Source organism: Microcaecilia unicolor, chromosome 5, assembly GCF_901765095.1.
Source record: "Microcaecilia unicolor chromosome 5, aMicUni1.1, whole genome shotgun sequence".
NCBI lineage: Eukaryota > Metazoa > Chordata > Amphibia > Gymnophiona > Siphonopidae > Microcaecilia > Microcaecilia unicolor.
The window spans coordinates 125,533,632-125,559,426 of record NC_044035.1 but is presented as its reverse complement, the minus strand read 5'-3'; the positions used below and the strand labels follow the sequence as shown (position 1 = coordinate 125,559,426).

The 25,795-nt window shown below is 41.1% G+C and overlaps 1 protein-coding gene across 1 annotated transcript; it reads right to left on the bottom strand.

Moving 5' to 3' along the window:
• Window positions 1-1,274: 1,274 nt before the first annotated feature.
• Window positions 1,275-24,982, bottom strand: LOC115471172 (mannose-binding protein A-like). Its single transcript, XM_030204875.1, has 5 exons — window positions 24,923-24,982; window positions 19,567-19,785; window positions 16,513-16,638; window positions 8,823-8,897; window positions 1,275-1,998 (listed from the first exon to the last, which is right to left on the bottom strand). The coding sequence occupies exons 2-5, from the start codon at window positions 19,766-19,768 to the stop codon at window positions 1,622-1,624; spliced, it is 780 nt and encodes a 259-aa protein (XP_030060735.1). The 5' UTR covers window positions 19,769-19,785; window positions 24,923-24,982; the 3' UTR covers window positions 1,275-1,621.
• Window positions 24,983-25,795: the final 813 nt, after the last annotated feature.

Sequence of the window (25,795 nt, the reverse complement as noted above, 5' to 3'; positions counted from 1 at the left end):
TCAAGCCCCATATAAGGGATTAATAAAAGTAGGCTCAGGGGTCTAAAGGGTGTGGAGGTCTTCAGAGGGGGGTCTTCAGGGGGTCTTTGGGTGGAGGAGGGATCGACCCCCCATTAAATGGTGAGGAGCATTGGGCCACGTATTATCATGTCATCATCTGGTCAAATGTAAGCCACACCCCATGACCACCTCAATCCCCTACTCTTCAATGCACATAACATTTGGGCAGCCAAAAGATATACATCGGTCAGCCCCAAATTTAGCAAGAATATTCATGCAATTAACTCTGAATTTAATTGCATAATGCTTTTGACTATCGACCTCTGTTTTATAGTTAGTATCTTCAGTTGCTGTGCAATGCATAAATCCTTAATGGACCCTTGGCTATAAATTTAGTTCTAACACAGTGTTTTTTGATTTTTTTTAGATATGTGACTTAACAGCTGGAAATCAATGTGCACTGCATTGAGGACTAGGGGATCCTTTTACTAAGGTGCACTGAAAAATGGCCTGCGGTAGTGTAGACGTGTGTTTTGGGCACACGCAGAATTATTTTTTAGCACACCTACAAATAATGCCTTTTTTTTTGCCAAAAACAGACGCGTGGCAAAATGAAAATGACCGCACAGACGTGTGGCAAAATGAAAATGACCGCACATCCATTTTGGGCCTGAGACCTTACCACAAGCCATTGACCTAGTGGTAAGGTCTCACACGGTAACCAGGCGTTAATGGTCTATATGCATAGCTGCCGCACGCCAGAAAAAAAATTCAGACATGCGTAGCAGACGTGTGCAAAAATGAAAATTACTGTGAGGGCCACACAGTAACCGGGCGGTAACTCTAATTTGGCACATGTTGGGCACACGTAGGCGCATACGTGGCTTAGTAAAAGGGCCCCTAGATTTACTAATATGTACAATATTAGTGAGCCTCTGTCATGAACATGTGCTATAAGGACCCTTTTACTAAAGGGTTGGCGCACTGCAATGGGCTTGCTGCCCACCATTCTGGAACTACCTCAGGAGCCCAGCAATATTTCCCACCCTCAGTGAGTGCCATTTCCGTGGCTAAAAAAATATTTTATATATTCGTAGCGCTGGTGCTTACCCAGCGGTAATCAGGCAGCACCACAAGCAGCCCGGTTAGCACGGGGCCCTTACCACCACCTCAATGGGTGGTGGTTAGTGCTCCCCCCAAAATGACCGTGTGGTAAGTGGTTCACTTACTGCATGGCCATTTCTTTAAAAAAGAGACAGCCTTTTACCCACTGAGAGAAAAAGGGGCCTCAGTGTGCGTCAAAAACATGCACTTACACTAGCGAAGGCCCTCTTTTACCGCAGCTTAGAAAATGGACTCCTAAATAAATAGGTCCCATTACCCACAATGGGGACTGACATGAAGATTGTGTGTTAATGTGTATTAGTTCTTGATAATGTGCTAGTGACTTTTAGTTCATCTAGCCCTGAGTGATGACTTTCACTGTAGTTTGTTCTAGGATATTTTTTGAAGAATTATTTTGTGCTATTTCTGATGTAATCTCTGTAATTAGCTATAGTTGCTGATAAAAGTGCCTTAATTAAACTACTATAAATATTGTTAAAAATAAGGCTTTTTCAATTTAAAATTCACAAATAAGTAGCTTTTTGTTTGTACATGATGTGTCATTCCATTTTCCATCAGTGTTTAATTCTACACAGTCCTCATTTCCTTTATCATTATTCGGTTCATTTGAATGCCAGTTGGAGTAAGTAATTGTTCCACCAGTTGAATACTTAAAAGTTCCTTCTGTGTGTAGATCAGTTATTCCAAGGAAGCTTCGTTTGTCATGTTTGGATACAATTTCTTGTAGAGCAAGGTTTTCATCGGCATTCTTTGGGGAGGCAACCAGGCCTCCGGCTCTTGAACACATCCTTGATGCAGTCTCATAATCATACTCTAGACCGTTAGTCACAAATATTTTTCTACCAACTTCTTTGCCTATCGAGAAAATGAAAACTTGAAGACAGAAAAAAAAGTCAAATTATACTTTTGGTTCATATGACAATTGTTCATCACAATTAAGTAGTGCATCCTCAATTCCATGCCACCCAGATAGTCAAAGACCATGGACCTGATATTCAGCAGCAGTTATCCTGGTAACAAGGGGTTGCTATCCAGATATGTGCCACTGACAAGGTCTACAACCAAATTTTCATTGGCACAGTAAGGGTAATTGTATAATGTAGATGCCCATATCTACATACTATACTATATTATAAAGGATTTGTATACCTTTCAAATCCTCTAGAAGGTTTACTGTGGTTAACAATATAGCGTCTCATCATTACAGGAATGTACAATAGCACACCATAGTTGAAATTATAATACTTTAAACATAATTCACAAAAAATGACATTTCTGCTCAGTTAAACTTCATTTGAAATGAAACAAAAATTTCTTCAAACCTTTCCTGAAATGTTAATATGTAGGTAATCTTTCTACATCCCAGGGCAATCTATTCCAAACTCATGCTTTTTGGAATGTAAAAGAACCTTCATAAACAGATTTAAAACATATATTATTAAAAACAAGACAAATATACTGAGGAGGAAATCTGAAGTAATTCTGTAAAACCCTCCAAATTTTGCCCAAAAAGAGATTTAAAAACCAAACAGGCTACTGTAAACTTAGGGGTCGTTTTACTAAGATGCACTGAAAAATGGCTCGCTGTAGTGTAGGTGTGGATTTTGGGCATGCGCCGATCCATTTTTTAGTGCACCTGTAAAAAAGGCCTTTTTTTCCGAAAATGGACGTGCGGCAAAATCAAAATCGCTGCATGTTCATTTTGGGTCTGAGACCTTATAGCCAGCCATTGACCTAGCGGTAAAGAATCCGGGCGGTAATGACCTACATGTGTTAAATGCCACTTGGCGTGCATCCGTTACATGTGCCCAAAAATAAAAAATATTTTTCAGACGTGCGTATCGGACGCGCACCAAATATGAAATTACCGCAAGAGCCACGCAATAGTCAGGTGGTAACTCCATTTTGGAATGCGTTGGGCATGCGTAAATGCTTTCACGGCTTAGTAAAAGGGCCCATCAATGCATTTCTGAATTGGCAGCCAATGTAAATCTTCAAGAGCTGCTTAACGTTCAAACTTCCCTTTACAAATAAATCAATTTGGCAGCCGTATTTTGTAACAATAGTAGCCATTTTTGTGTTTTAAATGAAATATTCTGATATAACGAGTTAAAATAATCCAACTGTGGCAACAAAATTGCTTGTACCAGAACTCAAAAATTCTGTAACAGTAATGACGATCTAATAACGTGAAACTGCCTCAATCTGAAGAAAACTTTCTTGTTCGATGCAGTGATTTGTTTACTAAAATTCAGTTTTGAGTCCAATATGACACCCAGCACTTTAGAATGATTTTCTATTTTGAGACTTTCATGCCCTTTGAATGTGTAAATGTCTAGAACAGTAGCACTTATGGGTGTACACTTACTCGTAAAAAAGTCAGCAGAGCAACTGCTGTTCTACAATGACTGCTTGACTTACATAGCATATGTTTGCAAGGGAGGTGTACACACGGGTGGTTCATAGGAAGTGGAAGAAAACCAAAATAGACCAGATAAAAACCACAAAGAGTAAGAGCACCAAAAAAGTTTTATTGGGACCCTCAACGGTCCGTGTTTCGGAGTCTTCAAATTGACGTATACAGATGTGCCTCCAGAATTCTCATGGAGTGAAAGGCATAAATGCTGGTGCTGTCCGAAATCCAGTGTAGGTGTAAATACCTGTAAAAGCTTTTACAAGTATTTACACCTATGCTCGATTTCGGACAGCACCAGCGTTTATGCCTTTCACTCCATGAGAATTCTGGAGGCACATCTGTATACGTCAATTTGAAGACCCCTGAAGAAGGCCCTTTGGCCGAAACACAGACCGTGTAGGGTCCCAATAAAACTTTTTTGGTGCTCTTACTCTTTGTGGTTTTTATCTGGTCTATTTTGGTTTTCTTCCGCTTTCTTTGTTGTTTTATGTGTTTTTTATGGGAGACTTGGACCTTGTTTTTGTTGGTTCATAGGAAAGACAGGGGTTGGGCTTCCAGCTATGGGCCTTATTTTATAAAGGTTATGCTCCAAATTTACGCTTCTAAAATTTACACTCCTAAAATTTTGCTGCTAATTTATGAGCATAATTTACGTAACTAAATTTATGCTCCTAAATTACGAGCATAATCTGTTGTGAAGCATAGGGCATGCTCATAATTTATGAGCATAAATATAGGAACATAAATTATGCTCATACATTTTAGAAGCTTAAATTTAGGTGCATAACCTTTATAGAGTAAGTCCCCTGGATTCTATATAGCATGCCTAGAGATCCGTGCCAAAATCGGTGTGTATTCTATAACAATGCAAGACAGTTTGAGCACTACTGGAGGTCATTGTACAAGTCTATTTTATAATGGCACCCATGTGCATTTAGTATAGGTTGTGAGGCTTTCCATAATAGGTCATCTATGTGAAGGGGTGGAAATTGTGGCTATGCTGAAGCAGCTGCTCGGGAGCAGGCATAGATAGTATGAAAAGTACCTGCATGCATATTTTATAAAGAACACATATCAAACATAACTCCTTCTGCACCAAGTCCAAATTCTGCTCTGGAACACACCAACACAAGGGTTGCAAAAATGTGCACTCTTTCTTGGTACTACATATACGGTTATGCACATAACCCTGTGTTAATTTTATGAGTCATTTTATGTGTTTAACCAGATCCTTTACATGCAAAACATCCTTTATACAATTACCTCCAAAATGGTCCGAAGTAGCAAACAAATTCTTGACAAATTACACCTCTGTGATTGTAGTGTTAATTGTGAACATAAGAATAGCCATGGTTCATCTAGTCCAGTATCCTGCTTCCAAAAGTGGCCAATCCAGATCACAAGTACCTGACAGATTCCATGCTACCAATCCCAGGGCAAGCAGTGGCTTCCCCCTATAGCAGGCTATGGACTTTTCCTCCAGGAACTTGTCCAAACCTTCTTTAAACCCAGACACACTAACCGCTGTTACCACATCCTCTGGCAACAAGTTCCACAACTTAACTATTCATTGGTTTGGGTGCCCTAGCACTTACTGTATTGCTGTGTTTCCCCACAGGGTAGCATAAGGAAGAGGCACGCTAGTGTTTTTAGCATGCGCTAAAAATAAGCATATGCTAAATGCTATAGATGCCCATATATTCCTATGAGCGTCTCTAGCAATTAGTGCACACTAAAGATGCTAATGCACATTTGTAAAAGACCCCCACAATCAGGCCACGCCATACTATTCACAAAATGCTGGCTCCTACCACCTATTAGATTAGTACATAAGTACATAAGTATTGCCATACTGGGAAAGACCAAATGTCCATCGAGCCCAGCATCCTGTTTCCAAAAGTGGCCAATCCAGGTCACAAATACCCGGCAAGATCCCAAAAATGTACAAAACATTTTATACTGCTTATCCCAGAAATAGTGGATTTTCCCAAGTCCATTTATTTATTTAATAATGTGGGATATTTATACCCCACATTATCCCCACAAGCATGCAGATTCAATGTGGCTTACAAAACCAGAGAGAGAGGGAGAGAGAGAGAGAGATCTCTGGGTGATATCAGATACAAATTAGAATTGAAGAGCAAACGGTCAATGGATTTTTCCTTTAGGAAGCCGTCCAAACCTTTTTTGAACTCAGCTAAGCTAACCACCTTTACCACATTCTCTGGCAACGAATTCCAGAGTTTAATTACACGTTGAGTGAATAAATATTTTCTCCGATTCGTTTTAAATTTACTGTAGATTCATCGCATGCCCCCTAGTCCTAGTATTTTTGGAAAGCGGGAACAGACGCTTCACATCTACCCGTTACATTCCACTCATTATTTTATAGACCTCTATCATATCTCCACTCAGCCGCCTTTTCTCCAAGCTGAAGAGCCCTAGCCGTTTTAGCCTTTCCTCATAGGGAAGTCGTCCCATCCCCTTTATCATTTTCGTCGCCCTTCTCTGCACCTTTTCTAATTCCACTATTCTATTCAAATTGTCTGTGCTGTGCATAATATTGCCAGTTAGCACCTAGTGCATAACCGGTTATATCGTGTGACTTATCTGGTTAGCCGCCAATATTCATCGCATAACAGAATACATTTAGTGGTAAAATAGGACCACAAAAATAGCTGTCTTATCTTTAACCACTAAAACGTTAACCAGTTAGCGCTGAATACTGGCATAGCTGGTTAACTTTTTAGCGGTTAACCCCTACCCCCCAGATATTCGATGTTGGTTGCTGGAAATGGCCCAGCATTGAATATCCAAGTTTAATGTTGACAGCGGACAGGAGAAGTGCTGCATGCCACTGGCTGAATATCGGGCAAAAAGTGGCCATCCAAATTATCAAAAAGACAAAAAGGAGTGAAAATATATAATACTAGTAAAAAAGGCCCGTTTCCGAAACCAATGAAACGGGCGCTAGAATGTGGTTTTTTTTTGTGTCTGTGTGTATGTGTCACAGAGTTATTTTGTGTGTGTGTTTGTGTGAGTGTGTGAGGGTGCGGTGTGTGTGCAGGTTGTTGATGTGTCTTTTTTTGTTTTGTTTTTTGCTTGGGGGTTGGGGGATGTGGATGACGGCTTGCCTGAGGACCGGGATGGTTGTTTTAAGTAGGCGGAAGGGAGAAGAGCACGGTCTCGGGCCGTCGGGGAGTGATCCGGTATGTTTGGTCCATTTCAGGCCGACTGCAGGGGAATGCTGGAACATTTATGCGCTGCAGGAATCAGCGCCGTCTTTTTCCGGGTGCTCGGGGAATCCCCGAGGTGGGAGACTGCTTGCCTGAGGCTGGGGATGGTTGGGCACATCCTTGGCCGCTTCGGCAAAAGGGGAAGAGGAAGGAGGTGGGGAGTTACCTGCAGCCGCCTGAGAAACCATGTATTCTTTGTTTGTTTTGTATTATTAGTTTGCATTTCTGTTGAAGAAAGAGTGGATGCCTTTCGAATGATGGAGGTGGTGCGTCGGTGTGCGGTTGTTTCGTTAGTTTGGCAGCCAGTCTCCAGCAATTCCTAGGCAGGGAAGGAGTACTCCTCCCCCTTCCTTGGTCGCTGTTTGCTGCTGGCTGGGTCACGGGTAATCCTTCCAGCTGGGCTGCAGCTTGTCCTGTTCGCCCACGTCCCAGATGGTGACGGGCACATTGTTTTCCGGCTCCTCTGACTCCATGTCAAGCGATCCCAAATATAGTCTGTGCTATAGGCCCTCTGGCACTCTTCAGTACTGGCATTAGACATTTAAAAATTTCTCCCCCCCCCCCCCCCCCCCCCCGGTCTATTTTTGCACATATTCACAGCAGGAATATTCTTCTCTCGTTCCAGCGGTGGTTCTGTGCTGCACAGATAATGAGCCATTCTGCTAGGGAATGCTCCTCCCTTATTGTCACGTAGTTTCCTCTGATTGGTCCGTCTTACGTTGCCTAGTGTTGCCTGGGAACGGTGTTGTGATGGTCCTTTGTGTTTCAGAATGTTGAGGGTGTTTTTTCTGATTGGTCCGTCATGCGAGGGCGGGGCAGAGAGACATGGTCAGTGTTATGGCTTCACCACCATGAATCCATGAACCCTTCAGTGAGTGACTGAGTGACTTCAGAACGTTGTCTTCAGAATGTTGAGGGTGAGTTTTATTATAGTAGATTAAACAAATTAGATCAACAAAATAAAATACAATAAAAACAAAAAATATAACACAGCAATACAAGATAATAAACCATACTAAAATAACAGTAACAAAAATTAAACTGTAAACAATAAAAACATTATTAGTCAGTAAGAATCAAGTTATATGAAGTAGTAAGCAACAAAAGACTACTAAAACAACTTAATTAAGGGGCCCTTTACTAAAATGCACTAAAAAATGGGTTTAGCACATTTTAATGTGGAACCTTTTCATGTACTAAGCCCCTTTTAATGTGGCAGTAAAATAAGGCTTATTCTTTTCTTTATTTTTCAAGGTCACGTGCTAATTTGTCCATTAGCCTGCAAGACCTGCAAGAAAATTAATGCAGGAACACTTATCATCTCCTATTTTGGAGACACTTAGGTATTCCCACTCCACTCCTTCACTCTTTCTCTCAAGATACTGCACAATCCCAGCCACCCAGCCCTGGACTGCTTGCATCTGTTTAACTATTCTCCCACCTCTGCAATAAAGCTCCTTCTCTTCAGATTTCCATCGCCAACCACTGATGCAGCTCTCAGAATTATGAAGTCTCTTGCCTTGGGGCAATACTTCTGAAATTCTACTGCTGTGAGTAAACTATCTATATTTATTCAATACAGTACATTTCAGAAAATAATGAGGCTTCAAGGGTGTGTGCTGATGTGCCAAAGTTATTCTTCTAGGATATTAAAGCTTTACAGAGCAGAGTGGAGTAGTCTATTGGCTAGTACAGTGGACTTTAATCCTGAGGAAATGGGTTCAATTCCCACTGCAGCTCCTTGTGACTCTGGGTATGTCACTTAACCCTCCATTGCCTCAGGTACAAATAAGTACTGTACATGCTATGTAAAGTGCTTTGAACATAGTTGCAAAAACCACAGAAACGCAGTATATCAAGTCCCATTCCCATTAATCCAGTTAGTATGTGCTAATCCTAATGTCCATTTTCTGCCCATGACACACTCCCTGTTAAAAATATTTTTCTAAAAGAAATAATGCGAGCTTAGCACACTTTAGTAAAAGAACCCCTACAGGGGAAGCAATGCCCTGACCAGCTTGGAAGTCAAAAAGAGGTAAGCTTACTTTTCTTGAATTTGTTAAAGTTGTCTTGCAAAGTTCTAAGTTGTTCATTCATAAGCCTTACAGCAAGTTGCATTCCTAAAAAAAAGATATATTTACTATACATGCAGTTTTCACTTTCCTGTATCAATTCAGTGTTTGATATTCTACTATGGGTTTGAAAATCCTGCAGCAAAGTTTATTAAATACAGAAATTATGTGATACATACATCTGCATGGATTTGCATATTAAAAATGTTACAAAATAATTTTCTGACATTTTTCTTGTCAGGTTATGTTATTTGTTTCTGTTTGAAGGAATAGGGATCATAGTGATGACTGCTGAAGGATAGAAAATATAGATTCAGAATCTTGGGGGTGAGTAAGAAAAGGGGATATTGGAAGAGGGAGATAAAGAAGGGATCTCAGGAAGGAGGAGAAGAGGAATTGTTGACGAAGGAGATTTTGCAGATGAAAGGGTATCTGGGGGATTGAGGTATAGATGGAGGGGAAATGAGACGGAATCAGAGAATTGAGGGGGGAAGAATTGTAAAGAAAGAAATAGGGAATGTTTGAAAGAGAAAGGTGAATTGGGGAGGAAGTGATGTCTCCCTCCAGTATGGCTACCTAGCTCCCTTGTTTCTGCTTGACCTTTTTAATATCTTTCAAAATCCTGTGCATCAACTTTGTTAGAGGCTGGAATTTACAATCCGTTGACTCTTTGTGCATCAGCCATGGCTCAAAAGTCTAAACTGAAAGAGGTGACTCAACTTACTGCTTGTCTTGGGAGTTGAGTAGGCTTGCGCCATGTGTCCCCAGAGCACAAATCAATCTCAGAAGTGGAATCTAAAGCTTCAGCAGTTGAGATGTTTAGGGGTGATAAAGGTCACTTTGGTCCTCGAGATCTCAGGTGATATTTAAGTGAACTTATAGTATTTTTGTGAGGTGAAGAACCCTCATACTGAGATATTGAAAAAATGGGTGCGATTCATAATGAATTAAAGAACTAGGGGGTCATGTTGATGATTTAGAACTGCAGATGGAAGAGCATATTGAAGATTTTAATGTTACATGTGCTCAGGTTGTTGATCTCTCTACTAGGTTGGAGGAAGCGATTTACAAAACAGATGACCTAGAAAATTGGAATCACTACAAGAATCTGCATTTTAGAGGAGTGCCTGAAGCCACTGGGCAGCAAGAAGTCATCACTGTCATTGTGCACTCTTTGTGCCAATCCTTGCTTAAAGACGATGCTGATGTTTTGCCGCTGCTGACTGAAAGGGCCCATAGGGCTTTGGGTCCCCCTATCAATAAAAGGCCCAGGGACATAATTGTCCATTTCACTCACTTTACTGACAAGGACCGCGTGTTACTTGGAGCTCATCTCATGCCGCACTTGCTCTACAATGACAGTAAAGTGTTCATTTTTCAACATGTCTCTGCATTAACTTTAGAAAAGTGGAGAGCAATGAAGCCTATGGGCATTTTCCTGTGTTTTACTGTATTGGGTAGAGCCTAGAAAGTTTGCACACTGGAGGAAACGTGGTATTTGCTGTATGTGGCTGGCCTGGTAGTGACTACACTTTCTTCAAGTGCAGTAGTGCCAACAGCGATAGGGAAATTGTGTCAGTGGCAGAGGATCCCAGGCAAGGCCAAGAGATTCACTTCAGGTGCATGGGATGCTCCAGAATGACTTTGTGGTCAGGACCTTAATAAGTTTTACAGGTTTTTAAAATTCTTCACTTTGGGTCTTTTAAGTGTTTGTAATGTGCATTTTACTGTAGGCTATGAGGAAAGGCTGAAGAGGCTGGGGCTCTTCAGCTTGGAGAAAAGGCGGCTGAGGGGAGATATGATAGAGGTCTATAAGATAATGAGTGGAATGGAACGGGTTGATGTGGAGCATCTGTTTATGCTTTCCAAAACTACTAGGACAAGGGGGCATGCGATGAAGCTGCAGTGTAGTAAATTTAAAATGAATTGGAGGAAATGTTTCTTCACTCAACACGTAGTTAGACTCTGGAATTCGTTGACGGAAAAAGTGATTAAGGCTTAGCGGACTTTAAAAAAAGGGTTGGATGGCTTCCTGGAGGAAAAGGCCATAGAATGCTATTGAATGGACGTGGGAATAATCCACTATTTCTGGGATGGGCAGGGACAAATTGTTTGTTCTTTTGGCCGCTGTCGGAGACAGGGTACTGGGCTCGATGGATCCTTGGTCTGTCCCGGAATGGCGATGCTTATGTACTTATGTGTTATGGTCATGCAGACTTATATTGTTGATGGTTAGACATTGTTGGAGGTGGGTGAGGGTGGGGAATACTGGGTGGATATTAGAGACAGAATAGGGACCTTGTTATTCTAGTCTGATGCTTCATGTTCCCAGGCTGAGGTGGGTTTGGTGTCTGGTTCTTGGAGGGGGTTTGTCTAAAGGACATATAGGGGTCATGATTGTTAGGCTCAGGGTAGGTGTTAGGGAGGGTATTGCAGGGGGTGGATGAGGAAGAGTTGTTTATTTTGTGGTGTGATGGGAGGTGTGCGAGACCTTCATTTTGGGCTAATTTTGTACTTAATAAAACATTATGTTTATTTTCTGTGTTTATTTTCTCTTTCTGTGAGTCTGACATCCTGCACGTACAACGTGCTGCGACATCAGACTCCGAAACTGGATTCAGCAGCTTTGAACAGCACAGAGAACGAAGAACTTAAAAGACCTCGGCCCGGCTGGCGGGGGTTGGGGTCCCCCGCCAGCTGAAGGAATATTTTTAAAGGCAGCGGCAGGAGGAAGCGGACCTCAGCTGGCGGGGGTTGGGGTCCCCCGCCAGCAAAGGTAGGTGACGGCGGCAGGGGGGTCGGCAGTGGTGGCGGGGGGGGGGGGGGGGGTCGGCAATGGCAGCGGCAGCAGGGGGGGGGGCTATATTGTGCCCCCTCACTCTGGCTCTGGTCCCCCCTACTGCCGAAGTTCAGATACGCCTCTGCTAAACTGAAAGGCAGTGTACAGCACTGTACAGGCTACATGAGGAAACAAAGAAAATAACTCCATTAAAATATAGGAAAGCAAGCAATCACACCAAGGGGGAAAATAAGGGAGGAGATTTTTTCTGCATCTAAAAGTGATAGAGTTACTGCTTTGCTGCTGGCCCTCCACAGGTTGCCAGTGGAGGCACATGTTCATTTTAAGGTGTGCATGATAGTTTTTAAGATTTTACATGGGTTAGTTCCAGCTTATCTATCCCACTGGGCTCAAACCATTATCGAAAGTAAGAGCCTTCGAGATAATCTTCAACTCTACTTTCCTACGCCTAATAGAATTAAGTCTGACTAGTTTTTTGGCCAGTCTTTTATATCAGGTGCCCACTATATGGAATTATATTCCATATTAGAAGAACCACCAGTTATGACTTTTTTTTTAGAAAATGTTTAAAAACATTTCTTTTAAAGACATTTTTAGCTTAATAATTGTACATGCTATAATTGACTCTGTATTGTTTGCTCGCAGGGTTTGCCTGTTTTGCTTTACTGTTATCTGCACTGAACTCTTTTGGGTAGTTGCACCATAAAAGAATCAATATAATGTAATGTAATGTAATGTAATACACATCTTTGTGCCAACACATATACACATATTATTGATATTTCAGAATATACACTTGTGTGTGCCTGCCCATAGATGTTTATGTCTGCCATTTTGGAAATCTACATGTCAACAATCCCAATATCATTTACCAATATTGTTGTCAAGTTGGGAAGGGCAAAAACACTGGGAGTTTAAGAGGGCAACATTCTCTAATCCCTCCATTAGAGCACTACATGAAATGAGCACCTTCAAGTAATCTAAACGTCCCTATGAGCAGCTGTAAATCCAGATGTTGATCTTGGAGAACATTAATGTGCATTCCTCTTCTGAAATGGAGAATGTACATGTACATCTTAGCTCCATCCTAATCCTGCCCAAAATATGCCCAGACCACACCCCTTTTCCATATGCATATAATCATTATTTAAATGTGTATATTCTGGATGTCAAAATTGGAGTTTAAACGTGTATGCAATATAGATGCCTGAGGGGTATAGTTATCAACCTGAGCTACCATTAAAACAGATTATTTTACCACAACTCATGCTATTTTAGTACAGGGTCCCGTTTTATGCAATGAGATCCTATGTTAAAATAGCATGATTTGAGGTAAAATAACCTGTCTTAAAGGTATCTCACGTTGATAACTCCCCCCCCACCTAAGGTGGTTATTTTAGAAGCTCTATTCCTGTTTTGGACATCTGAAAACCAGCATTTAGACATCCAGGGGCCCTTTTACTAAGCCGTGTAGGTGCCTACGAGAGCCCAACATGCATCAATTTGGAATTATCACCTGGCTACCGCATGGCCTGGGAAGTAATTTCATTTTTTACGTGCACTGGAAAATAATTTTATTTTTCAGCGTGTGGCACTATCTGGGTGGTAAAAGGTATTCTAGGCTCATAGACCATTACCGCCTGGTTAACATGTGAGACTTTACCGCTAAATCAATGGGTGGCGGTAAGGTCTCAGACCCAAAATGGACACGCGGCAATTTTCATTTTACCGAATGTCCATTTTTGGTCAAAATTTTAAAAAGGCATTTTTTACAGGGGCACTGAAAAATGGATCTGCGCACATCCAAAACACACGTCTACACTAGCGCAGGCCATTTTTCAGCGCACCTTTGTAAAAGGACCACTAAATTGTATGCACTTCCAAATCCCAATGTTATAAAGCCAGTATAAGGACATTTAAAACTGAAGAGAGTTAATAAGACAAGGGGGCATGATCTGTGTATGTTTTGGGTGGGACTAGGGAGGGGCCCAAACATGGGCACCCAGCTCTCATTACAGAAGGGGAAAGGATGTCCATCTCCAAAAAGATGGATGCCTGTATTTAGACCTGGTACTTAGCATGTCCAGGTTACAGAAAGGTGCTCTCATTGAACAATTCTCTACAGGATGGAGTAAGAGAAGTCACAGATGTATTTTTCTGTCTCTGGAGGGCTCACAATTTGGAAAGAAAATTACAAACAGCTATAGTGGGATTTGAACCAGTGATCTCTGGTTCTCGGATCTGGTTTGCAACTGTTCTAACTATTAGACTATTCCTCTACACAGATATCTATGTGGCCATTTTAAAATATGGATGTTCCTCTGCTGCCACAAAGACATCCACGCCCCTTGTTTTGCCCCTTTCATAGTTTGGACATTTTAGTTTCTAAAATAGATGTTCATGCTGGACGTAGCCAGAACTTGGACATCCGTTTCTCATGTACTTTAGAATGGCTGTATGTCAGCAGATCCTGTTCTAAAATAGATGAGAAATGGACATCCATATGTGACATACAGACTTGGATGGCCATATTCTGAGTTGGACGTTCTTTCTACAATGCCGCTCTAAGGAGCCCTTTTACAAAGGTGCGGTAGGGTTACCACACGGGTAGTGTGTAGTAAAACAGCATTACTGTGTGGCGCACAGTGGCACCCTGTGGTAGTTCTGTGTTTGCTGTGCAGCGTTTCCCGTGCAGAAAATATTTTTCTATTTTGTAGCATGGGAGTGGGGTAGGCGTGCCCAACAGTAATCGGCCATCCGTGTGTGCTGTCCGACTACCGCCAGGTTAGCACATGAGCCCCTACTGCCGACTAAATAGGAAGTGGTAAGGGCTCAGGCAGTAAACTGCCACACACTAATATTTTTATTAGCACACAGTCATTTACGATTTCCATTTAAATAATGGAAATTCCTGCTGTGGTAAAAGTGACCTTAGCGCGTGGCAATTTTCACACTCCCACACTACCGCAGGCCACTTTTTATCACAGCTTTGTAAAAGGGCCCCTGTCACTTTACGCATGTCCAAATCATGAGTAGAGCTTCTAAAATAACTGCCTTAATATTCTATAGAATTTAATTTTACATATATTTCTTTTTTGAACATTATAGTTACTAAAAATTTGGGGGAGGGGGGTTCCCTACTTGAGCAATTGATAATCCTTGTGATCAAAATGCCTATCTGCATTTTGGCAGTTTTCATCCATAGGTTCTAAAGTGTAATTTATCTTATTCACAGTTTTATTTTATAAATGAAATTGCTCCTCTTGTAAATATGTCAAAATGCAATGCAATAAATTATTTTTGAAATTGTTGCAATGGAAATATCCCAACCACACGAGCAAGAGATCCTAGAAACAAATTCATTATACAAACAGAGATTAGTAGTTAATTCCCCAAAACAACATTATTGAAGAAACATACGTCTTGTTAAGCTCTAATTATGCAATGGTAGAATTATTTGTAAACACAAAGATATTTTTGTACTAAACATCTTAGAATTGCATATACAAGAAAATCGTAATCTAAATTAAAGATTGTGTCCATCAGAGACACCATGAATAAGGATATGATTGTTGATTCCTGGATGTGATCCAGGTACACAGACAATTTAAATGAGAATATTGTGTGATTTGTGATGTCATAGCGCAGTTGAAATAATTCAAGTATCTGCAGGATTATTTGATTATATTTTACAATATTTAACAATTTGCACCTTTCTATATGTAATATATATTATTATATGTCCCTGCCAAAAATCATTTGTGAGTAAAACTACACACATCTTTTGAACTTAGACACTGGAACAATACGGTTGTTTCAAATGGCAGGGAACAAGTCTGATCTCTGGAAGCTAGAATAGAATTTTTGGAGAACTGGGTCAGAGGTAGACAAAACAGACCTTCAAAAACATAGAAAGCCAACCTTATGTCTAGTAGCCATTGTGCTGCCATAGAGATGAAACGTCATCTGTGTGGCAGTAGTGTACTGTGGTCCTGTAGCCAAGACCTGTCCTTCAGGTAATGCATCTTCTCACACTGAGGATTTGTCTCAAGGGCATGTGCTCAGGAAGGAAAGGTTAGGATAGCTGTTGTAGTTGGTGATTCAATCATTAGGCATGTGGATAGTAGGGATGGGCAGCCAAAACATTTTTGTCATTTTTTTCTGTTTTGTTGTTGTTGTTGTTGTGGAACAAATGTCATCAAGAGTGTAAACTTTGCAAACAAATATGCACTAAGAGGGCATACTTTCTTTAAAGACTGCATACTCTTTAAAGAAAGTATGCCCTCTTAGTGCATATTTGTTTGCATAGTGTGTGCATGCATGAAGCAGATGGCCATATTGCACCGGTAACTGAACTAACCAATTGGATCAACAACATGGCTACAGCAAAAAAAAAAAAAAAAGCCCAAGAAGCTGAGAATGTATATTGATCCAAAGTTTCTGAACTTTTCACTAAAATATATCATGCCAACACTTGAAAATGTCTTATACAAGCTGCCCAAAGTTCATTTATTTACACTTGTTGATGCACATGATGAACTCCTGCAATGTAAGTTAGATGAGAAAAGCAGTCCCATGATTTATTTATTTAATGATTTATCTACAACATTTGTATCCCACATTTTTCCAATTTGCAGGCTCAATGTGGCTTACATATTTCCGTAATGGTGATTACCAGTTCCGGAAAAAAAGAAATACATAGTTAAGGTAGAGGAGTAAGTATTCAGGAAGGAAAGTTCATCTTATAATAAAAATCGCATTCTGGACCCCATGAGGCAGGAAAAGTTGGTTAAAACCACTCTTTGAAGACTCAACATATTTTCTTGCATTAACTCTTCTTCCCAATAGAAATGACCTACTTACCATTGTCTTCACTGCTTCCTTTCTCTCCTTTAGTTCCCATCGAACCTTTATCACCTTTCAAACCTGCTGGTCCCGCTGGTCCTGCTTTCCCTGGAGGTCCCTGTAGACCTCTTGATCCTTGCAAGCCTAATGATAGTACAATGAAACAATCAAATACCAAATTTGCAGTGGTCTGCATAATCCATATTTTTATTTATAGCTGTACTATCACATTATAACTTCATTCCAATTCTAAATGATCATGATAAATGTATTAAATCGTGCTAAAACAAAAAAATATTTTTGATACAGTCAAGTTTACAGTATAAGGCAGTTGTTAGAGTTGCAACACATGTGCTTACACATCATATGTTAGCTTAAAAGGTCCAAATGTCATACACTGTAATGTGGAGAGAAACCACTGTGGATAAAGACACCACAGTGGAGGAACTCAGGACCTCACGAAAGCAAAGCACAAAGTCCATGGTCAGTGGGGAACACAGAATGCACTACATATAAGTGCATCGACAACCAATAGAGACTGTATTACACCCATTTGTTGTTCAGCGGTTCCCTTGTGAAGAGCCATCCCTTGTTCCTCACTGCCCTTGGACTTTATAATGCTACATTATTAAGAGGGGCATAATCGAACGTCGACGGCGAAATAGGTCGCCGGCGATCTATTTTGGCAGCGGTGCAACAGCTGGTCAGAACCGTATTTTCGAAAAAGATGGCTGGCCATCTTTTTTTTCGATAATACGGTTTAGCCCGGCCAAATGCCAGAGTTCGCCGGGTTTGAGATCGCCGGTTTTGTTTTTCAGCGATAATGGAAAAAAAATGCCGGCCATCTCAAACCCGGCGAAATCCAAGGCATTTGGTCATGGGGGGAGCCAGCACTTGTAGTGCACTGGTCCCCCTGACATGCCAGGACACCAACCGGGCACCCTAGGGGGCACTTCTAAAATTTTTAAAAAAATATACAAATACCTCCCAGGTGCATAGCTCCCTTACCTTGGGTGCTGAGCCTCCCAAATCCCCCCCAAAACCTACTCCCCACAACTCTACACCCTTACCATAGCCCTTATGGGTGAAGGGGGGCACCTACATGTGAGTACAGTGGGTTTTGGGGGGGGGTGGAGGGCTCAACACTTAGCACCACATGTGTAACAGATAGGGGGGGATGAACCTTGGTCTGCTTGCCTGAAGTGCTCTGCACCCATTGAAAACTACTCCAGGGACTTGCATACTGCTGTCAGAGAGCTGGGTATAACATTTGAGGCTGGCAAAAAAGTGTTTTATTTTAATTTTTTTAGTGTGGGAGGGGGTTGGTGACCACTGGGGAAGTATGGGGAGGTCATCCCCCATTCCCTCCGGTGGTCATCTGGTCAATTGGGACACTTTTTTGAGGCTTGGTCGTGAATATTAAAGGACCAAGTAAACCCGGCGAAATACTGCTTAATGCCGCTTTTTTTTTCCATTATCCGCAAAAGGCGGCCATCTGGTAGCCACGCCCATGCCCACCCATGTCCCGCCTTCGCTTCACCACCGACACGCCCCCTTGAACTTTTGCCGGCACGGCGACGGGAAAGCGGCAATGCTGTCAAAAATGCCGCTTTTGATTATACCGATTTCGCCGCTTTTGTGAGATCACCAGCCATCTCCCGATTTATGTTGGAAGATGGCCGGCGATCACTTTCAAAAATAAGCCTGTAAGTCAATTAGGAATGCATTTCTGATATGCACCATGAATCTTATTATAGACAAACTCCCCAGTTTACTGTAGTTACGATGAAACAGCCTCAAAATCAATCACTACTTGTTCCTTCATGGACCTATCGACTGCCAGCACACATCTGTTTAGTTGAAGGAGCTGGAGAGGTGTAAATTTCCACACCTAGATTATTTATGTTTGCACCTAAATTAGTGTATTTTATCATTTATGGGGCCCTTTTACTAAGCTGCGTTAAGTGCTAATGCACGCTTAATGTAGGAAAAACGGCCTACGACAGGATGCACTAAAGTGTTCTGCATTAGTGTTGTCATTTCACACTCAATATTACATTTGTTTTTTGAAGGGGCATGCAGGAGCAGAAAATAGACATAGAAGCATTATTCAGCTAGTGCACTCACAATACTGGTGCACTAACTAGTTAATATATCTGTAACATGGGAATCCATAGTGCCACCTAATGTTAATTTTTAAAAAAATGGCCGCATATTAATGCTAACATTAGCGAATGTCACCTATTCAGTGGCTGTGTCAAAAGCAAATCTTCAACAGTCCCACTATCTTACAAATAAGGAAAAAAAATTTGTTTTTGGGACCCAGCTTCTCACTCATATATTCTTTCAAATAACATATTTAACATCAATCATTCCTTCTTCTTAATGTTACCACAACTCGATTCATACACTTTTTTTTACTTTTTTAGGGGACCTCAGTAGCATTTACTGCCAAAAACATGTTAATATGGCAGTATCAATAACGCAAACTTCGTCATCGGTACACCCGATTAATATAATTTATATAAACTTTTCTTTTCTACTTTTTAATAGGTATCTAATAATAGACATTTTTAGCTATCAGATCCAGGGGCTCTGCTGCCTGACATGCATGTTTTGCTCTAATACGAACTGTCTCAAGGACCTCCCCTAAGATCTAATCTAGCGCCAGCTCTGACAGTTAGATTCTCATTCTTTGAGGAACTCATTGCAGGAGGATGTGGTAAGTGTATCTGGTTTGGACAAGTTATATACCATGGAAGTCTGTTATTGAGATGGACATGGGGAAGCCACTGGCTGCCCTGGGATTGGTAGCATGGAATGTTGCTACTAACTGGGTTTCTGCCAGGTACTTGTGACCTGGATTGGCCACTGCTTGAAGTAGGACACTGGGCTAGATGGACCGTTGGTGTGACCCAATATAGCTATTCTTATGTTCTGTCCATTGTTAATTGAAGATAGTAGTTAGTAAAGCTAGCTACAGCTCTGTTTTGCCAATTAGTTTGTGTAACATAATTTTATGGGGGAGGGGTGTGGAGTGTGAATGATTCCAGAAAAGAAACATTTCTGTACCTAAATCACCCTTTTCTCCTTTAGGACCTTCTCTTCCATCTCTTCCGTCTCGGCCTGGCAGTCCATTGGCTCCAGCAGCTCCACATGCAACCATTGAACATGTGTTGTCTTTTTCTGTGCTGCTTTGTGGATTAGGGCTGGATGTTGCTATTATGATGAACATCCCCAGCATGAGAAAGACAGAGAGTTGAAGTGATTGCATTGTTCAAGACTATGGACCTATAAGAAGTATGAAAAATCATGTTTTAGGTAGATCATGTTTCAACATTTTTTACCAAACAATGCAAGGGCTGAAAATTCATTAAAACCACATCTTAGATTTTTATTTTTAACTAAGGGGCTCATTTTAGAAACAGAAAAAGTCCAAAAAGCGACACAAAGTGACAGATGGACCTTTTTTGGTCCAAAATGTCCAAATTGCTATTTTTGAAATACATTTCAAAGACATTTTTCTATGCAGGTTGTCTACAGTGCATCTAAATCACAAGGGGGCATGTCAGGACGTGTTGGGAGGCAGGATTTGGGCATTCCCAGAACTTGGACCCTTTTTTTGCCATAATGGAACAAAGCAAAAACGTCCAGGCTAAAAATCATGACTACGTACAAAAAGATACCCTAAATGACCAAATGACCACTGGAGGGATTACGACTCTCCTTACCCTCCAGTGGTACCTTCTCCCACCTCCACCCCAAATATGTGAAAGAAATAGTATATACCAGCCTCTGTGACACTATCAAATGTTATGGCCAGTCCTATTAGAGCAGCAAGCAGATCCCTGGAGTAGCCTAGTGGTCGGTGCAGTGGACTGCAGAGAAGGGGACCCAGGACTGTATTCCACTCTAATTGTTACACTTGTGGTGGTATGAGCCATCCAAAACCCACCAGGTGACACCTGTAGACATAAGGGCTATTGTGGTGGTATACAGTTGGGTATTATTGGTTTTTGATGAGTTTTGGAGGGCTCACTTTAAGGAGTAATGGTGAGCTACATACCTGGGATCTTTTATGTGCCCCACTGCTTTGCTGGGATGTCTGTGTGGCCAGTCTACTAAGAACGCTGGTCCCCATACATCCCAATGGCTTGTTTCTGTGCATTTTTCCCTTGGTTGTTTTTTATTAATGGTCACAAAAAAAGTAATAATAATAATAACAAAAACACAAGATCATCTATGGGGAGGCCCCTGCCTACATGGAAGACCTGATTGACCTGCCATCCAGAAATGCTTCCTTGACCGCTCGATCTTACCTCAACTTACGCTTTCCAAGCTATAAATCTGTTCGATATAAACTGCTCCTTTCCTTATCCTTCACCTATGTCAATCCTAAGTTTTGGAACAGTCTACCAAAGTCCTTAAAGGAGCTATACGATCATCAAATGTTCAAAAAATTTGTTTTAAAAACATTCTTGTTTGAGAAGACATATTCCCACTACATCACTAAGCCCACACTTTCTTCCTCTTGACTGAACCTGTTTCAAACAGTTATTTCCCTTCTTGATATGTAACTTTTGTAATTTTGTAAGCCGCATTGTGCCTGCTCCTGTGGGAAAATATGGGGTATAAATGTACTAAAATAAATAAATATTTTTCTGGTTCAAAAATCACTATGTTTGCCACTTGATTTTTGGATATTTTCAGTAAAATGTGAAAAATGTCTCTTTAATTGTCTTAGGCATCTCATGTATCTATCTGCTTCAGAAGCTAAGGAAAACTATAAAAGGAATGGACACTCAAAAGCAATTGTGTCACAGGGCTTGGAGTGTAGAAGCAGGCATACTCTGAGCAACTTTGACTGGAAGTGTACCAGTCAATATTTTATTTATTTTTGTTACATTTGTACCCCACACTTTCCCACTCATGGCAGGCTCAATGCAGCTTACATGGGGCAATGGAGGGTTAAGTGACTTGCCTAGAGTTACAAGGAGCTGCCTGTGCCGGGAATTGAACTCAGTTCCTCAGGACCAAAGTCCACCACCCTAACCACTCAGCCACTAACAGTATGTTGTTTTTAAACACTGAGTCCTGCCAGCTAAATTAGACCAGCATGTATGGGCATCAATATTGAATATCCAGGCCTGTGCTGTCCGTCACCCCACCCCAGTGTCTCCTTCATGCTCTGTTACATGCAGAACTTAAAACGTGACATGTGGATACCTATATGAAAATTCTGAGCTTAGTACCATACATAATGGGGATTATAATAAACTAGTAAAAAAGGCCCGTTTCTGGAACGAATGAAACGGGCGCTAGCAAGGTTTTCCTGGGAGTGTGTATGTTTGAGAGAGAGAGCCAGAGTGAATGTGCGGGTGTGTGACAGAGTGAGACTGTCTGTGTGACAGCGTGTGTGTGAGAATGAGAGTTTGTGACAGGGCCCCCTCCCCTGTTCCTAATGCCCCTCACTCCGTTCCCTCCCCTCCTTTTCCTCCTCCTTCCCACACTTTGGGTTCCTTAAGGCTTTCAAAAGTCTATGTACCCCCGTGGCCCTAACACCCAGTATCCGGATATCCCACCGCTTTCCTCCTCACCCCTCCCCCAAGATGTAATACTTTCACGTCCTTCATTTTTTAAAAAAAGTGTCCTATCTACCCTGTGTACAAATGCCCGGCATTCAGATTGTGTTCCTCTCGTAAATTTTCATTTCTTTCATTCATTCATTCAGAACTTGCCCCCCCCCCCCCCCCCCCCCCCCCGAACACTTTTGGTTCCTTCAGTCTTTTAAAACTCTCCAATGTACCCTGTGTGCTAATGGCCAGCATTGAGATTGTTTTCCTGTCCCAAATTTGCATGTCTTTCAGTCATTTAGAACTCCCCCCCCCCCTTCTCCAGTTTAACACTTTCGTTTCCTTCAGTCTTTTAAAACTCTCCTATCTACCCTGTGTCCTAATGACCAGCATTCAGATTGTTTTACTTTCCCAAATTGTCTGTCACTGATGTCACTGAGGTCAGTGCTGCCTAGCAGACCACTTCCGGCAGGCACGGTCCCAGGCACATCCTGTTGGAGGTGAGAATTATTATATAGGATTATTAGACTGAATAAAATGCAAAGAAATAAGAAAGGGGACTGGTGATTAGATTCTGTATGGAAATTGATTGAAAATGTGCAATAAAGGTTCTGTGATATACAAATGATCAATTATGCATCATATTAAAAAGTATGGGCCCAATATTCAGCCAGCAGTGGGCAGGGCATTTACTCAGGTTTATTTTGGTCACTAAAAAGTTAACCGACTATGCCGATACCTTTTAGCGGTCAAAGATAGGCCTGCTAACTAGCAGCATTTGTACAAAAATGACCACACAGATATCCCTCCAGAGCAGAGGGGCAGCCTAGTGGTCAGTGCAGTGGACTTTAATCCAGGGCACCCAGGTTCATATTCCACTACAACTCTGTTATTTTAACTGGTGAGCTCTCCAGAGATAGGGTACCTGAATGTACACCACCTCAATAGCCCTAAGGCTTGCAGGTGTCTTTAATATTTAGGTACAGTAGATATAGCTTTGTTTCTGGAGGGCTCACAATTTAAAGGCTTTTAAAAAAAGAGAGTTGAGGCTTACAAAAAAAAAAAAGAGAGCGGTCCTTTTACAAAGGTGCACTAAAAATGGCTTGCGGTAGTGTAGGCGCGGGTTCTGGGTGCGTGCCGATCCATTTTTTAGTGTGCCTGTAAAAAGGCCTTTTTAAAAATTTTGTTGAAAATGGATGTGTGGCAAAATGAAAATTGCCGCACGTCCATTTTGGGTCTGAGACCTTACCGCCAGCTATTGACCTAGCGGTAAAGACTCACGTGGTAATTGAGTGGTAATGACCTATGCACGCCAAATGCCACTTGGCGTGCATCCGTTACGAGTGCCAGAAAATAAATAAATATTTTTCAGACGTGCGTAGCGGACGCATGCCAAAAATGAAATTACCGCAAGAGCCACGCAGTAGTCGGGCTGTAACTTCATTTTGGAAGGCGCTGGGTGCGCGTAGACGCTTACGTGGCTTAGTAAAAGGACCCCAGAGAGTTGAACTAGGGTTTGAACCTGGGTCTCCTGGTATGAGTACTAGGCTACCCTTCAGACCTGCTTGCTGCTATGTTCAGAATGCCTTTAATACCTGATGTTGTCAGAAAGCCTTGATTCTCTTTTACGGTGTCACTTTAAGGGGTGAGGGAGGGTGACAGTAACCACTGGGAGATTCATGAGGGATCATGCCTTAATCCCTCCAGTGGTCAGCTACTCAATCAGGGTAACTTTTTATAGCCTGGACATGATTGAAATAGGTCTAATTTAAGACATCTTTCTTCTTTTACTTGGACATTTCTTCCCATATTGATTATTGCTATTGGATTTCCTCTGTTTGGGTCCTCCATAGTCCTGCCCTAAACACACCCACAACACGCCCCCTTGCTATTTGGATGAACTGCAGTGTAGGACGTCCAAATTCTGCCTTTCAAAAATCATGATTTGGACATTTTTGGCAGATGGACTTTTTTAAAGGCATTTTTAGACTTCCATCTACTTTGAACATAAGCAATACATTTTCATAACAACATAGACATTCTGTTATAAAATTAATCCATTTATGTCTTCTGTGCATCTTGCATTATTTTGCCTATCATTTTGTTACCCCTTGAGTCTGACTTTTTTCCTAATCTGTACTGTTTATATTTGATCATTTTACTATTGTTATGCTGTTTTACAAAGATATAAGTTGAATGTCAAGCCATACCTGCTGTGCACTGCCTTGGTTCAACCTCTTCATAAAGGTGGTTATAAATTCCAATAAATACATAAATAAAATTCTCTTTCCCTTGCTATCTAGGGTGTGCTGTACTCTCTTCATAGGGAGGATCCCATTATTTTTTTCTTGGTAGTAAAGAAGATATGTGTTTCCCTTTATTTGATATTCTGCACTTGTTCAACAAACGTTAAGGCGATAAACAATGCAATAATTTAGAAGAAAGGATCTCCAAATCAAGATAGAAAATTCACATCCACTCAAAAATCACTCGCCCACAAATCCACAAACATCTAAAAATCCTAAAATAATCTTAATATTCTAAACTTACATTCTTTCACTCCGGAGCATAATCTGGTTCTCTTTGCTGTGTGATTGAAATATTTTTTCAGGTCCTTCAAAATAACTGATTGTTCTGATACATACCAAACAATGACCAATAGCGCCTGATTTTTTGCAAATATTCACCCAGTGACAATCCAAATCTCAAGGGGTATATCAACTCCCTCGTCTTCCTAATACTGCTCAATATTCCAAAACTCTAAGCTACTATAATAGGAATGCTTCACTTGAAATTATAATATATTCTTAAACATTGTTTTCCATTTCAAAACAATCCTGAAATAAGGAACTTACCACAGATTAATTCTGGTACACTCGAAGGTTCGGCTGATCTGTTGCAGTCCTAGCTGGGATTCACTTCTTAATTTATACCCTGTTCTATTGGCAAACCTCATCTAGCTTTCAGGGGGAGTTTCTTGGAAATTCCAAAGTTCTCAGAAATATCTGGAAGATCATTCATGTATTGCAAGGAGACTGACAAGCACTATCTGAGGCAGTTAAGGCTCCTTCTTATTCTTTCTATACTCCCACTGCTTGTACAGAAGTGTGACAAATGTCTTTAGTTGTGTAAAAAAAGATGGCATGGTACAGGCTTGTGAATATTTGTTATCCTCTCTGAACTTCTAAATGTCTTCCCTGTGTCATTGAAAATATTGCAGGCAGATGAAAACATTGAATAGTACCAGTGAATCACATATCCCAACTGCAGTAAAATGTGAGGCAAAGGACCATTATTTAACAAGCTTTTTCCTGTAGACACCATAAAAAATGTTGAAATGAGGAGGTTAGTTTTCAAAGGGTGGGATAGCCGTATCACTTTAAATCAAGTTTTCGCAACCCAGTCCTTGGGACACACCGAGCCAGTTAGGTTTTCAGGATTCTTGCCATGGATATGCATGAGATAGATTTGTATAAAGGGGAGGTAGTGCATGCAAATTTATCTCATGCATATTCATTGTGGGTATCCTGAAAACCTGACTGGCTTCGTGTGTCCCAAGGACTGGGTTGAGAACCCCTGCTTTAAATGGGAAAGTGTAGCACAGGTGAAAAGTATATGTTGTAATGTTCTGGGATATTATACTATTATATAATGTCATTTCTGTGTTTTCCATTTAGTTATAGATCTATGTGGCCCATGATCTTGAAGCAGAAGCTGAGATTCCAAAC

Excerpts from the sequence above, each read along its gene's own strand:
- LOC115471172 (XM_030204875.1), bottom strand. The coding sequence starts at position 19,768 with ATGCAATCACTTCAACTCTCTGTCTTTCTCATGCTGGGGATGTTCATC. Across the intron at positions 16,639-19,566 it reads AGGAGAAAAGGGTGATTTAG|GCTTGCAAGGATCAAGAGGT; the intron begins GTACAGAAATGT and ends TACTATCATTAG. Across the intron at positions 1,999-8,822 it reads CTTTAACAAATTCAAGAAAA|TTTTCATTTTCTCGATAGGC; the intron begins GTAAGCTTACCT and ends TCTGTCTTCAAG.